General features: G+C 37.7%; 3 protein-coding genes across 3 annotated transcripts; 1 reads left to right on the plus strand and 2 right to left on the minus strand.

Annotated features, from left to right (window-relative positions):
- The first annotated feature begins 680 nt into the window (after positions 1-680).
- On the plus strand, positions 681-2,018 carry LOC103324193 (Bifunctional inhibitor/lipid-transfer protein/seed storage 2S albumin superfamily protein). Its single transcript, XM_008226233.3, has 3 exons — positions 681-1,242; positions 1,388-1,465; positions 1,647-2,018. Exons 1-3 carry the CDS (start codon positions 855-857, stop codon positions 1,859-1,861), a joined length of 681 nt encoding a protein of 226 aa, XP_008224455.2. The 5' UTR covers positions 681-854; the 3' UTR covers positions 1,862-2,018.
- SDE3 (P-loop containing nucleoside triphosphate hydrolases superfamily protein) lies at positions 2,006-6,795 on the minus strand. The gene is made up of 6 exons (XM_008226062.3): positions 6,556-6,795; positions 6,296-6,411; positions 4,973-5,780; positions 4,729-4,899; positions 2,776-4,233; positions 2,006-2,653 (listed from the first exon to the last, which is right to left on the minus strand). Exons 3-6 carry the CDS (start codon positions 5,765-5,767, stop codon positions 2,381-2,383), a joined length of 2,697 nt encoding a protein of 898 aa, XP_008224284.2. The 5' UTR covers positions 5,768-5,780; positions 6,296-6,411; positions 6,556-6,795; the 3' UTR covers positions 2,006-2,380.
- A 582-nt stretch (positions 6,796-7,377) lies between these two features.
- Positions 7,378-10,574, minus strand: LOC103324026 (proteasome subunit beta type-2-A). The gene is made up of 3 exons (XM_008226061.3): positions 10,257-10,574; positions 10,025-10,148; positions 7,378-8,047 (listed from the first exon to the last, which is right to left on the minus strand). The coding sequence occupies exons 1-3, from the start codon at positions 10,412-10,414 to the stop codon at positions 7,715-7,717; spliced, it is 615 nt and encodes a 204-aa protein (XP_008224283.1). The 5' UTR covers positions 10,415-10,574; the 3' UTR covers positions 7,378-7,714.
- Positions 10,575-15,356: the final 4,782 nt, after the last annotated feature.

The raw sequence follows: 15,356 nt of genomic DNA on the forward strand, positions 1-15,356 counted from the left end.
GAGCGAGACATAATTACCTTCTGATTCAATGATAGTCATGGGCATGAGGAGATTGGTTTTCTCCGGGATTTCTTGGATTTTGGCATTTCTGCTTTGTGTTTCACCATCTGCAGTTAAAACCCAAATTCCTGGCTGCTCCATGGTGGGTCTAGACCTTGAGCATTGCTTGAAACTAAGCAGTGGCTTTATTTCCATGGATGATACTTGCTGCACAGCCCTTAATCAACTCGTCCAAGCCGGGTATGGATGCTTGTGCTCTCTGATAGCAACATCCCCATCTCTGCCTCTTTTAGGCACCCCCCTTTCATTGCCATTATCAAATTGCTACATATCTGCACCACCGAGTCGTGGTTGAAGTGCTGCAGGCTCCATTGAACTCAACCAGCAATGGAAATGCTACAGTGTTAGAAGCAAAGCAGCCGCCAGTGACCAAAAGCACTGATGATATATCAAACAGAGGAAAAGACCAAGCTGCATCCACTGCCAATGCTTTTGCTTTCCTTGGCTCTTCAAGCTTGTAAAGCATTGTATTAGTTTTAATTTTCTATTTATCTATGCAATAAAAAATCAACTGATAAAGTAATCTTATAAATAATGATTGATTTAAAACTTCTATAAAATCATCAAACAGTTTAGTGTTGAGGCCTCTTCTTGTTACAGTTAGTTTGGAAAAAAAAACTACCGACTGTCAACTGCCTCCAAAATCCTAAAACTTTGGGTAGTTGGTTAGATAGAGATCACATTCTTTTCGTTATTAAACAAACCTAACGGCCTTCACACAGAAGCCAGAAAGGGTACTTTCGGAAAATCAAAATTCCTCTGTTTCCCGCCATTTCTCTCTCAACACTCAAAGCATGATCACCACCACCACCGCCCTGCACCGGTGGCTCATGGCCTTCGTCCTAGCCTGGACACTCGTCGTTCTCTCCGCAGCAGCAGCAGAACCACCGCCGCCGCCAGGTTGCGCCGACGAACTCGTGAGGTTCTCGCCGTGCCTGCCGTACGTGTCGTCTCCGCCCAACAACCGCTCCAACTCGGCCACACCCAAGTGCTGCGACGCATTGTCGTCGTCGTTTGAGTCCGGCGGCGCCTTGTGCCTCTGCTACTTGATCCAGGACCCTCCGATGCTTGGGTTTCCGGTGAACGAGACTCGCGTTCTGTCTCTGTCCTCCACATGCCCTCTCAGCAACAACGGCACAAGCACAAAGAGCGCTGATAATTCTTTGGAGTCGCTCTGCTCAGGTTCTTGACTTTCTTCAACATTTTCCTTTGCCCAATTTAGTTACTTATCGATTGAAAAATTACCAATCTTTATTTCTTAAAGCTATGAATGTAAATACGATGAAATCTGGGTTCGAAGTTCTAATCCATTGGGTAACTGCAACAGGGTCGCCTGAACTCCCTCCTCTCCGCAGCTCAACGATTTCAGGGATTTCAAGTCCTTCTCCTTCTCCTTCTCCTTCTGGTACATTTGGATTAGTCTCTCACTCCTTCCATGATTTTCTTGGATTATTTATTTACCTTCATTTGGATTATTGTTCGTTTTTCAAGTACATTGAGATTTGAGAAATATGCGAGTGAATAAATGGGAGCATATTGGGTTGACTAGCTACCTTTGACTTAGGTTTTTATTCATTATTTTTCAGGAGCTGACAATGCTTCATCTCCTTTGATGAGCTTACCATCAGAATCAACAAACAGTTCAAGCTTGCTGCCGGGAAAGAGATCGCCGACAACTCCACCAAGCTCAGCAGTAGAACCAGCTGGGGTGTCTACAGCAATGAAGCACATTTGCAGAAGCAATACATGGTTTCTACCTGCCGTACTGATTTTTCTTGTTCCCATCTCCACTCACCTGTAGTACTAAGCTCATCTGATCATACACCTAATCAAGCATACTTGTGTTACTCTGTTACATTGATATTCATGAATTTGTATATTCTGATACAAAGTTCTGCTTAATTGTGTGATGATGACCTGTGATAATTGAGCAATGAAGTCTAAATTTCTTTAGAAAAGGTATTAGCAATATCAATTCAATATGGCAGTAGGCAAATGAAATTCACCACTCATCTATTCTTTATAATTGTATGATAATATGCCAACTACTTGAAGGCTATTATAAGTAACTTCATCTGCATCAACTATAAAACCCACTTTCACAGCATACACAATGCATTAACTGCAGTACTACTTGGCACTAGCTTCACGAATCCTGCTTCAAAATCCAGCTCCACCTAGAGCCACAGACTCATGGCACACCAAAAGCGAAAAAGGAAAATATATTTCCAGCCAACAATCATTGTAAATCCTGGGATTCATAGTATATGAAGAAAGACAAATGCTTTATTGTCGCATTATATGTTCAGAAACTCAGTATTTACTTCCAGCCATCAGACCATTCAGCTTCATCATCCACGACAGGTTGGGGAGCTTCTGTTTGCCAGGACTTTTCCATGACAGGTTGGGGAACTTCTGTTTGCCAGGAGTCTCGAGCCCATCCATCATCTCCAGAGCACCAAGTGTTTCCTTCATTGTTTAAGAGATCTTCCTGTGGGTCCTCATAAACAAGCTCCTGCCTCTCAGGGGGGTTACAGCCCAGATAGGATGAGTTGTCTGCACAACGCCATAGAAGCCTGTTCCAGTTTGGGTCCTGCCAAAACCAAACAACTGATATTATAAGAAAATAAATCCTTGAATTGCACATATTTATTTATATAGACCTCAGTTGATTTGAGAGAATGTCCTGCAACCTGTAAGACAATGGGACAATACCTTGCTGATGATGTGCGGATTCCCAATTACAATTAGCAAAGCTTTAGCACGAGTAATAGCCACATTAAACCTTTTTGGATTGCTCAAAAATCCCAAACAGTATCTTCTGTCAAATTCATCGTGTTTGATTGTTGATCGGACAGTTGATATTATTATAACTTGTCTCTCTTGTCCCTGAAATTGCTCAACACTTCCAACCTTGATGTTAGGCATCTCCAAATTTTCGAAAGCCTTCTTCAGTTTTAGTACTTGCTGCCGGTAAGGTGCTATGATCCCAATATCTTCCTCACTCAAATTCCTTTTTGCAGTCAATCGCTTAGTGACCTCTACTACCTTACTTGCCTCAGTCCGATTAAACCACGATGGATTACTTCCTTCCCTCTCATCACAGCCTTCGATGCCAAAGAAAAGAACAGGGAAATCCTTGTTAGGAAGAAGGTCCACCCTTGCCATGAAGGGAACTGAGTCATCTTTACAAGCAATCAACTCTTGTCCATAGAACAACATATTAGGGAGATACAAAATTTCTGGGTGGCATCGATAATTTCTAACCAATTTTGTTACATAGCTTTTATCCCCATTACTATAAAACTCACATTCGAACATTCTCTCCAAGTATGATCTCCCCAAACCAAAGGATTCTGCTTGGCTGGAGTTTATGATTGGACCTAATTGCTTAGGGTCTCCAGCAAGAACAACTACTGTATTCCGATGGTAGAGATTCGATATCGGGATCATGGTTTCTGGTTCTGAAGCTTGGCCTGCCTCATCCAAGATAATATGAGAGAAGTGGCCTCGTGGGACACCTTCTGCATGAAGCAAAGAGGCACTCATATAGGTTGATATGATGATCCTATAGCGCACGAAGACACGGAGTTCAGGACACTTGAAGGTATCGTCATCAAAGAAGCAGAAGTCAATATGGTTAGGATTGACATCTTCATAAGGACGGGAAGATGCATTGAGCCTGAATATTTCGTTCTCTCGAACTGCTGTACCAGCCTTTGCATTGAGGAGTTTTTCCAGAATGTGGTCTGCTGCACTATTTGAAGGTGCACACACAAGGATTCTAGTATTCTTCCGAGTTGCATAGAGTTGGAGGATTGCTTCCACTAATGTCATAGTCTTGCCTGTTCCAGGAGGACCATAAATCACATAAGGTGGCCCTCCTTTGCAGCCAAGGATCATCTCAACTGAGCACATCTGCTCCTTATTAGGTGTACAAGATATAGGCACCAGTCGAGTGCCTCTAATCATCCTTCTTTGATAGGACTCAGATGGAAAAAGGAACATTATCTCTAATTTTTCTGCTGCATCAACCGCTTGATATAACCTTCTCATGGTGATTCGATTAAATGTAAATTGTACACTATAAAGGTTACCATCTCTGTGGCATGCGTGAAATTCTGGAGGAAACTTCAAGTATACATCATCAGCCTCAACACGGTAGATATAACCCTGAGCAGAACACATTAAATTTTTTTGGAAAGATAAGCTATAGAATTCTGGATATTTAAATAACATGAAAACATTTGAGTATTGATGAAAAAGGCCAAATACACGCATTAGCCAACAGCTTGTGAAACACAATGCATATGCATGGATTAAATCTCTTTCTTCATGAATGAACTGCCCATGGATCATGAATGGCCAACTTCTGCCAACATTAAAGGAAGGAACCTTTCAACTATTTTCTTTGGCCAAAAATTACTTTGGAGAATGATTTCAAGTACATGACAAATTATAAAATGTAAGAGTGGCAATAAGTTGTTTTAAAATATAAATAGTGTGGAATGATAATACTCTAGAAGTCCAAATCTATATCGGTAGAGCTAAGCATTTACAAATAGATAGATGAATAAGTATATAATACCAACAGCTAACAATCATAGCATACAGTAAATGCATTAGATGTTTGGTCTTAATGATAAGATTTCGTTTCAGAAGGACAACCTGATACGGAGGAACTGTATCATCTGAATACTCAGAAAGTTTGGCCAAAACATAATCCCCTTGGACAAGTGAAGGCCTTCTCTCAGCAAGCCCTGGGACTTCAAGGGACAAAAATTGAGGTCCTCTCTTCCTCAAAGTAACACCTACCATATCATGGCTTCTCATACTTTCCTGAAGCAATCACCAAATTTATCACAAATCAAGAACAACTTCATACAGTGTTGTTACAAAATGAAGAACTTACCTCTATCTGTATTTCCTCCATGATGAGTAAATTTTTGAAGTAATGTGCATAGTTCCCTCTCGTAAGACCTTCGGTGACAACATAAGGAATCTGCTTGCTCTCAAGTAATTCTCTGATGTCTTTTGGAATGTCGTATCGAGGAAGCCTATTCTTGTACGGTCGTCGGTCTGTTACTCCACTAGGGCGTACACCCACATGAAAACCATCCACAAGAAGTGGTTTCTTTCTAGTGGCTCTTGTGTATGGTTTTGTTGAGGCCATAGATTGGGATATTTTATCTTCTGCTAAGAGAATAACAACTCGTTCAATCTGTTCAGTCTCCAAATCAAAAAGCACAAAGGCCTTGTGCTGACCAATTTCCTTGGGTTTGCAAGATAGCCATATAGTCAATGTATCTCCTGGCTGAAGCATTCTGTCCTCCAGAGAAGTAGACTCAAGGAAGGCTTGGATGGTTTCGACATCAGAGTCTGCAGTTGGGGGTTTCATCAGAGAAAGCTTGAAAGAGTCCTCTGGACTTGAGGCGTAAATTTTAACACCGCATAGCTCCACCGGGTCATGGGTGGTGTTCTTAATAGTTATCTTATCCACAGTTGTTTCTCCTACGCATACTGATTGAGGCTTTTCTCCTTGCTTTCCACCCACATAAGGGAATGGGACTGAAATAACAATTGGACCTTCTTCATTTGGGTTGTAACTACGCACCGATTTATCATCCTCGAAATCTATGAAGCCGATTTCTCCTTTGTCTCCAATGACAGAGCATTCCTCATCCGACTTATAACCATTTATACCCATCACCAAACGGAGACTGACATGAAGAACAAACTGTGAGTTACAAACTAGGGAAAAAATGAATAAAAAAACAAAGAGAGAGGAGAAGAAGAAGAAGAAGAAAGTGGTTTCTGACTAGAAGATTAAGGTATCCAATGATAAGTACCAAAGACCAAATCCCCCCTCCCCCGTTGATCCAGATAGAAAACTACCAGTCTACCACAGACCAATTTCGCTACCAAGGCTTGGCAAAGGTACATTGGAAGCAGTAGATTCAAAATCAGAAAAACAATTACATGAAGGCTCCAACAAAGTTAGTAGACCCACAATCAGAAAAATCGCAGAACAGGGAGAGCAAAGTGAAAACGCGGCTACCGTGAAGCATTTAACAAAATTTATATAATCTTACATCAATTCCAGAAACCCATATGAGAACCAAACTCTACATTAATACCCGAACGCACGCAACAAACACATTGACAAATACAAACAAATACACAAACAATAAGAAATCGCTATGAAAGAAAGCTAAGAATCAGTTGAGAGACAGACCTGAGAAAAGAAATGCGGAGGCCTTGAACGACAGAGATGACCCAGAAACCCACCGCTGATCAAACCTCAAAGACTAGATCTTTGAGAGAGAACCAGACAATCCGAAAAAGGGTTCACTGCATTTCATCCAATAGAAAGAAATAGGCAAATAAAGTTCAACTTAGTGTACAAGGAAGACTGGAGAGTGAGAGAGAATGAAAAGGAAAAGCCCCGGACAAACCAAAATACTATTTTGTAAAAGTTGCAAACAAACAAATAACCTGGACCCATGATTTGATTTGTGAAGTGGCATTTTCCAGTTTTAGATTCATCTTGTCAAAATTCTTCGCTCTAACTTCCCCCTTAAGTATTATCACTAGTGAATTAGTGATGGATGGCCAAAACGTGGTGCAGCGGTTCAATTTTCTGCTGCTCCATACAGTGCTCAACATGGGATAAAGGGGTATCCTGTACTGTCTCGTCCCTGCCCAAAACTCATTTCTGTCAAGGTCGGATAGAATAGCCCAAAGTAATTGAATTTGTGTTTCCAGTTTCATGCAAGTTTTATGAGAGTGAACTGTGAGTATGGGCCCATTGCATTCAAATAATATGATCATATAAAAATACTCATCTGGTCTAAAATACACTGCCCATGTTCCAAAGTTTAGGTTTTTGTTCATGAAAGATTTGTGAGACTTTTTGTGTAAATACCACGAGATGTCCCCACACATAAAAGGTGGGATTAATCCCCGCTCGGGATTCGGCTTGCCTCTAGCTCCAAAGTGCTTTCAACGGGTTTGAGACCCCATTATTGAGGCACCAGATAACTCGCCATTAGAGGTGACAGTTTGCCAACCGCACAGCACCTTGTGGTTGATTTGTGAGACTTTTCAAATGATAGAAGAGTTGAGTTACTTTTTCTTTACAAAAGTTGAGTTCCTTTGTTAGATGGACAACTGCAATATAAAACAACAATTTTAGAGATTTATTTGTGCATGAACACCAAACATAACCACCACCCATATAGGAGAGGTTCGAAATCCTGAAGTCACCCAATGAATATTTGTGTTTGCAATAACACAAATAAAAAACCACAGGGGAAATAAGAAATCAAAGATATTTCCAACAAGAAAAAAAGAAAAGGAAATGAAAGATAAGGAATGAGGAGACAATGAAGCCTCCCACATGTTCAACATACCCTGTCCCCTAAAGAGAGTACTCCAGTCATTACAAATGAAACTCACACTTTTAAGGACCATTTTTTTGTTTTCAAAATACAACTATTCCGGCATATCAGAACTTCAAACAAGAACAGAGCTACTTTTAGCATTTTAAATAGGTTCTGGCAGGACATCAAATTCCCTTCCTAGCATTGTCAAATTCACCCAGCACAAGTTTAAAAGTAAACTAAACAGAAGTCTGATGACAGATATTAAAAGATCATGCGGCAGCAACACTAGCATCCCTGATGGATTCCCGCCACGCATACTCCCTCGCACCATCCTTGTCAACTATCTTGATGACAAAATTGGGGGGAGCCACCACCAGCCTCGACCGGATCTCAATAATGCACTTATCAACCAGATCAATTGCTTCCTCCACAGACATGCCACTGTGGTAGTGCCTGTCCATCAGTGAGAGTGCGAAATATGACCCATATCCAAAGGCTCCCTTTTCAACCTTGTGAAGCGAGGCAATGTAGTCAATGTAGTATAGGGATGCCCCGGCCTCTTTGTCAAAACCAGCCATAAGGATGTTCACCATGTATGGGTTCTGAAAAGAAAGAAGAAAGAGAAGTTATACATCAACTAACAACTATTTAAAAATTCTATTGGCTTAAAGAATAAAGGTCAAGTTAAAAAAGCCTTCCAGGGATAAACTAAGCAATGGACTTCTTGGTAAACAACACAATAAATTAACCATATGGTTATTTGTTCTTAGCAAATGAAAATTCAAAGTGGAGTTTGCACTAGATACAGCAAATTCAAAACTAAGTGTTTGAAGTCGCAAAAACAATAAAGAAAAAATTTGTGACTTCAAAAGGAAAAATCATAGTACATACAACCTTTCTTGAGTGTTTGAACCCCCACCCCAAGAATTTTATCCTTCCTTTGACAATACCCATAAAAGTGAACTGCTAGTGTCTAAAACCACTGGTAAAGCCAATTTGGGGAACCCAAGTTGACTAAGCAAATTTATAGAAATACCATCTTCAAATATTCACTATTTCATTGATGCTCCTTGCGCTTAGGAACAGCCTCAAAACTGAGAAGCTTATAAAATACTGCAGACTACCCCGGTGATTTACCCTCAATATCCTAGACCTTTGATGAAATGGTAAGAACATTCCTGAGATAATGTTCTAAAATACAGATGCAATCTCGTTTGAAACCATAAGCAAATGGTAATTCAAATAGAGGTTTAATGTATAGAAGCAAAGGGGGCGAGGAATGGTAGGATACTTTGAGGACTACTAGGGTTGGACTTGAAGGCAAGAAGTCACTAGAATTTTAGAATTGATTCTGGAAGTTGAGGCAGCAACTACTCCATCACTTTGGGTTTCATGGTGATTAAAGCTAGGGCTGTTATCAATAAAATCAGGGAAGTGAACTTCAGGGGGCGTTTGGTAGTTGATGTAAAACAGATGAAAAAAGCATTTGGTGTAATGTTTTTAAAGTTTGGAGAAGACAGTTTTCAAGATATGGAAACAAAAAAGCACTATTGTTTTTTACAACAGCTCCGCACTGTATCCCGCATTTTTGAAAACTAGAATCCAAAACAATAGAAAATATATTCAAAATCAAAGCTAATACAACATGGAAGCTCTTTTCTTCCCCTTTTTGTTCTGCCAGACTCTTTCTTCTCCCATTCCTTCAGAGGAACACTTGGAAGCTCAATTAAGTTTCTACGGAACTTCTCAAGCGACCTCATTTCAATTAAAAAGTTTGACTAGTTAACTAACATAAATACTTTCAAAGAAGCACAGTGAAGCTTAATTCGGTTTGTTAGAAAACTTCCCAAGATACCTCATTTCTAAATTTTTAATTGTGGATGTTTATAGAAACATTTTACATAAGTTATGCACGGATGGAGCAAATTTAAGATAAAAATTAGATTGCATTAGTATGACTAACTAGGGTTACAACTCTTCTCAAACCACATACTAAGCAACATATACGTAGCATGTACAGAACCCACACCCTTCCCTTTAAGATTATTTTATACACGAATTCAAACTGGTAGTCTCTGATCACTTAAGTTCGCAATATAACTTAGCCCGCTCAATCACCTCCTATGTTACTGGTAATTAATGCATACAATAAGAAAGGTGTTTTGATCCTCACCCCTAATAATGCTGTAATATGTAACCCATTGAGAGTTTTACTCAGGTTATAAAGTCAAACACCAAAACTGGCTCACTCAAGAGGACATTACAACAGGATGCTCAAACTCAAAAACAATGTCCACAGAGTAAAGAATTTCCCCACTTCACATCATTATTTCTTTTTTTGGGCTTGAAACCCACTTCATATAATTAATTCCCACGCTGTTGCATCTTAACTTAAACCCGATCACGTCACAATGAATCAAGAAAAACCCTAGATTTGCACAAGCGGAAAAACACATACAAAATGAGACTATTAACCTTTACCCTAGATCCCTAATATTGGGCAAAATTCTAATTAACCAAGTAGTGAACAAAGAAGTTAAATTTAATCAACCAAAAAATTAAAAAATAAAAACCAATACCTTTCGCAAGGCGGTGGCGAGCTCGCCACGGGTGAAATTAGCCGCAGCAGCAGTGGTCAATGGGATCCCATTACGGAACTGATACAAGGCCACATTTTTCTGTATGTACTCTGTGAACTGAACTCTATTTCCCCCAATTATTTAAAAAAAGTTAAAATTAGATTCCAAACCACAATGATCGATAATCAAAATAAAACCCCAAAACAAAAAACAAAGAGAAAAGATTTTGCACCTGTCGCCGGGCTCACCGCTGGCGGCGACTAGTTTGTGTGAATCGAGCACCATGATTTTGTCTTCGTTAGACTTGTGCACCAGTATGCTGTGCACGGCTGACGTGTCCGCCGCCACCACCGCGAAGCCGTCCCCTACCAAGCCGAAGATGGACTCCATTGCCTTGTTCTTGATCTGCTAGGTTTTCGAGTTTCGATCTCTCTCTCTCTGCGTTTTTGATTGCTTTGGAGCTGGGTCACACTGTTTGTGCTTTTGGGTTAGGAAATTGGAGGTAATAGCAGGGGACTTGAGGAACAAGTTCACTCAGAGGGTCTGTTTGGTTGTATGCAATTTGTTGGTCCACATACAGAATAACACATCTCTACAACCGGTTCTGCTATCCCAATAGAAAGATAAACTTCTATAAAATATTTTTTTTAAAACAAAAGAAAAGATATTTCTTATTTTATAATGAAAAATACTTCCCTCGTTATCATGTAAGTATAAGCTCTTATATTCCTCAGTGTGATATGTGTGCATACGTTTTTGTTTTTTGGATAAATCATTTTTGCATATGTATTAAATTATGATTCGCAAGAAAGAGGAATATCTCATTACTAGGAAGAAGACAAACAAAATCCTTTTATAATACAAAATATATATATTTTTATTTTATGAAAATTATATTTAATATTTCTAATAAGAAAGATAAAATATGGTGTTGGCTTAAAAGATTGTTAAAAATTGGTAAGCCAAAGTTAGTCTTTCCAGCTTACACTCGATTTAAGTGATTAAAATTCAAATCACTTAAAGTGATTATATAGAGAAGTAGAGGCTCGATCTATGCTTGAATGCAATACATCAATATTTTTTGTTGGGTTTAACGAAATGGTGCCTGAACTTATGTCCGAGTAACATTTTGGTCCTTTATTTATTTTATTTTTTTTTCACTCTAGTGGTGGTGCTCCAGCTCTCTATTCAGTGTCAAATTGATCATGCCGTCAAAGTCCGTCAATATTGTGGGCATTTGAGACTCTTATCATTATTTTGACTGCACAAAAATAAAACAACATTAAGGCAAATATATAAGGAAATTGCTGATCATATTTATTTGTTTAGGTGCAGCAGGACAAGTCTAAATTGTTGATAGATCATGTTTGATTTAGAATTTCCAAGTCAACGATTCAAAGTCACACATACAAATATAGATGATTGTGACTGACAAACATCAAGCGACACCGCTTGAGTGTTGCAAATGCTTTGTTTGTTAGGCTTACGATTTTTAATAGAAGCATGTTGTGCATATTTCGATGACAATAAATTGTTTTTTATTTATCTAATGTATTTTAAGTGTGATAAGTTGTAAGTAGAGGTGGGCATTGGGATCAGAAAATCGGAATACCAAATCGGAGTGTATGAAAAAAAATTGGTTGACTAAAAAAGTCAACAAATCGGACTGGAACCGGGCTGAACCAATTCCAACCGGTTTTGATTTCAGTTTCACATCACATCAAACTGGACCGGACTAGTTGTGTTTTTTTTTTTTACAAATTTTTAAATCCATTGCTATAATTTTAATTTTATAATTAATATTTTTCCAAGTTCAACTTCAAAACATTTCTCATTGTATGAATTGGATCATTTGTTAATTTTCAAGCTCAAAAAAATAACTTTTTTATTTTATTTTATATTTTATTTTTAAAAAAATTAATAAAATAATAATTCGGTTCAAAACTGGAATTGGTCATAATAGAACCGGCTGGTTTTTTTTTTTTTTTTTTTTTAAGTCACTTAAACTGGACCGAACCATATAAATTAAATAGTACCAGTTCCAATTATAGTTTGAGGTGAGAACTGGACCGTACCCACCCCTAGTTGTAAGGAGTAGATATTCCCAAATGGATCAAAAATATTGTACACACTGGAAGACGTTTAGAACACTGAGCAAGAAGCCGACACTCAGCAAATATTTCTTAAATACATAAGAGTTAGGTTATTGTTGTAAAACTCTTTGTGTATTGAACATTTAAGGCTCTTTATCTAAATTGACTTTAGGTCCCTTCATGCATTCATTTCATACATGAAAAATTGTTTTATAAAATATTGGCTAAGTATGAAAAATGGTTTTTCAGAATAATCATTTTCTCAAGATAATTTTTGGCGGCTTTTATTTCCTACACATCAAATAAGAAAACATGATTTTATGGGATTTTTATATAAAGTATATATTGACTTAATGAGCTATTATTTTTAGCCTAAATCATATTTTCAACTAAAACCGATTTTTCATATTTTTATTTGGTGGGAATTTGGTTTTCTAATATTTTTATTTGAATCCAAATATAAGGTACTTCCTTATTTACATTGCAAACGTAAGTAAATGGAGTAATATAAAAATAAATGAAAGTAAAACTATAAAAACAAATATTTCAATAGCTATTTTCCTAACGTCTCAATTATTTCCAAATGGCTATATTCCGAACGGTGCAATGATTTCCAAAAACTATATTTTTGTACTTAAAAATATGTATTAGATTTTTGGTTCAAATAAGAACTCAATATATTCATCCAAGCTTGAAAGCATTCATCATACTCTGAATATTATTTTCTCTTGAGCCAATCTTGTTCAAATTCATACAAGAGTTCTAGTGTTCGAATTACTTCTGTATCATCTACTTAGAAAGGAGAGTTACCATTGAGTGAGCTTCAATTGTATATCCCTATCAAGTAGGAGAGATTTTTGTTTCGAGAGTTATTTCATTCAAACTTGTAAAAGGGGTTGGTTTGACCCTATGAGGTGAGAAGGGTGTCTTCCACCTTGTGTGTCAGAGTGGTGTGCTCTAGCTGTGAAGGAGTGGTGTGCTCTAGTAGCGTAAAGGTTTCAACTCCACCTGCAAGGAGTTTTCCAACATAGTGGATCAAATTCAAACTCTCAAGTGGTGTGCTTGAGGATTGGATGTAGTTTAGGTGGACTGAACCAATATAAATCTCTGAGTTTGAATCTCTCCTTCCCTATCTCTTTATTATTGTGCTTGTTAATTTAGTTATCCGCATTTAAATTTAAATTTGCAATTAACCTTATTCACCCTTCCTCTAAAGTTGATTCCCTGGGCAACATGCTTGATTTGATTGCTAAAAGATTGAACAAATCTCCAACGAGGAATTAGCAAAAAAAGAGGTGATGAGAAATTCAATTCTGAGACCAAGTCACACCACAAGACTTGTTATTTACCAAACCCCAAAGACAAAATGGAGAGTGAGAGCGGGGGAGGTGCAGCTAGAACCATTTTTCTCATTTGATATGATTCGCAAAAATATGAAAGGACAACATACATAAACCTTTGCGATTCATTATTACATCAAACTGATATGTCTTGTTCTCAATATTGGCAGTGTTGGTGCTAACGATTTAATAACTATCTTTGTAGAATGTTTCAGTTTATGCTTACCATAATGTAAATGGTTTTCTGCATTAAAATTATAAATTAATTTGCGGTGAAATTGGCAGCAGCAGGAATAGATCGAGGCCAGTTCGGGCACTTTGGTGAGCCAGGAGGGTTGCAAGGGGCACCATTGGCCATGGCACAAATACATGAATCAATACCGCCAGCAGATTCACAGTAAAATCTGGTACGCCCAACATTCCGATAACAAGTACTACATGTCAAGGCGCACTCGTCAATGTCGGGACAACCGCCGCCAATAGTTGCTAGTGTACATTCATCCGCTTTCACCATTGGCATCATTCTTCTTACTGTCCAGAAAAATAAAACAACTTACTTAAGCTAAATAATAAATTAATTATGAATAAAGACCACACATATATATAATTCGTATATAATTTCGTTGGATAATAGTTCAGATTGATGCACCGACATGGCAACATTGTGACAACTGTGAAAAGAATTATTCCATTCATTCATCCATAATCATGTATCAAATGTGGGTGTAAAATATACGAAAAAGAAGAACACAAACCTGAGGTGAATACAAAGAGGGCAAGAAGCAAGTAAACGGGAGCAAAGAGCTTGGCCATTTTGAATGCTTGTTTTAAGACCGTGTATTGGAAGAATAAGAAGAATGAAAGCAATGCTTGTCAATTGGTGTTACTATGGTAGGTTTATTATAAGTAAAGCACGAGTGAGAAGATGTTCCCCTTATTAATGCAAAATTAAGCAAATTAGGCAAATTAAGCAATATCTGATGAGACGAATCCTTCAAAATCTATCAGAGATATTTTGGCTATATAAGTTTCCTATTGAGGATATAAATGGTTATTAGCCAGATAATAAGGGTAAGTATTTGAATATTTACCCTTCAAAGAAAAAGTGAAGAAGAGCGAGAAACTGACCTTGTTTAAATGCGAAGGAATGGATGGCTCTGGATATTTGCTTGCGAAGCCGGAGTCGTAGGTGTTGTGGCGGCAGGGATGGGAGGAAGCAAAATATGGAGGTAGTGACGGGAGGAAGAAGAAGATGTTCAAAGATTTTGGGTTTTTAGTTTTTAGTTTTTACCCTCTTTTTTTTTTTGTTAAGTTAAATTTAAAAGTAGAAGAAAAAAAATATTTTAAAGTAAATTTTTCTCAACTCTTGGATTAAATCAAATGGTGAATAACCACAAGTCTCTTAGAAATTGTTGCACAAAATTAAAACAACATTAAGGCAAATATATAAGGAGATTGCTTGTCACAGTCTATTTGTTTAAATGAAGGGCAAGTCTAAATTGTTGATAAACCATGTTTGATTAAAGTCTTATTATCACAAAACGTCCCTAAAGTTTACGAAACTATCAGATTGCATCCTTAATATTTTTTTTTGTCATTCGTGGTCCTCAAGGTTAGTATGCATGATCACAAATGGTCCCTGCCGTTAAGTTCCGTAAAAAAACTCAGTTAGTTTGCTAACGTGGCATATATGTATATCACAAAACATCCTTGAGGTTCACACCTATCACAAATGGTCCTTACGAAATTTTTTAATTTTTTAAATTTAAAATTCATAACATTTTTGTTTTCTTTTTAAAATTTTATGAATTATAATTATTTTAAAATATATATTAAATTTTAAATACATGTGACACTATATTATTGTAGTTGTGGGCTCCATATATATGCCACATCAAC

The sequence above is a fragment of the Prunus mume genome, linkage group LG2, assembly GCF_029339155.1.
Source record: "Prunus mume cultivar Tortuosa linkage group LG2, ASM2933915v1, whole genome shotgun sequence".
Classification (NCBI taxonomy): domain Eukaryota; kingdom Viridiplantae; phylum Streptophyta; class Magnoliopsida; order Rosales; family Rosaceae; genus Prunus; species Prunus mume.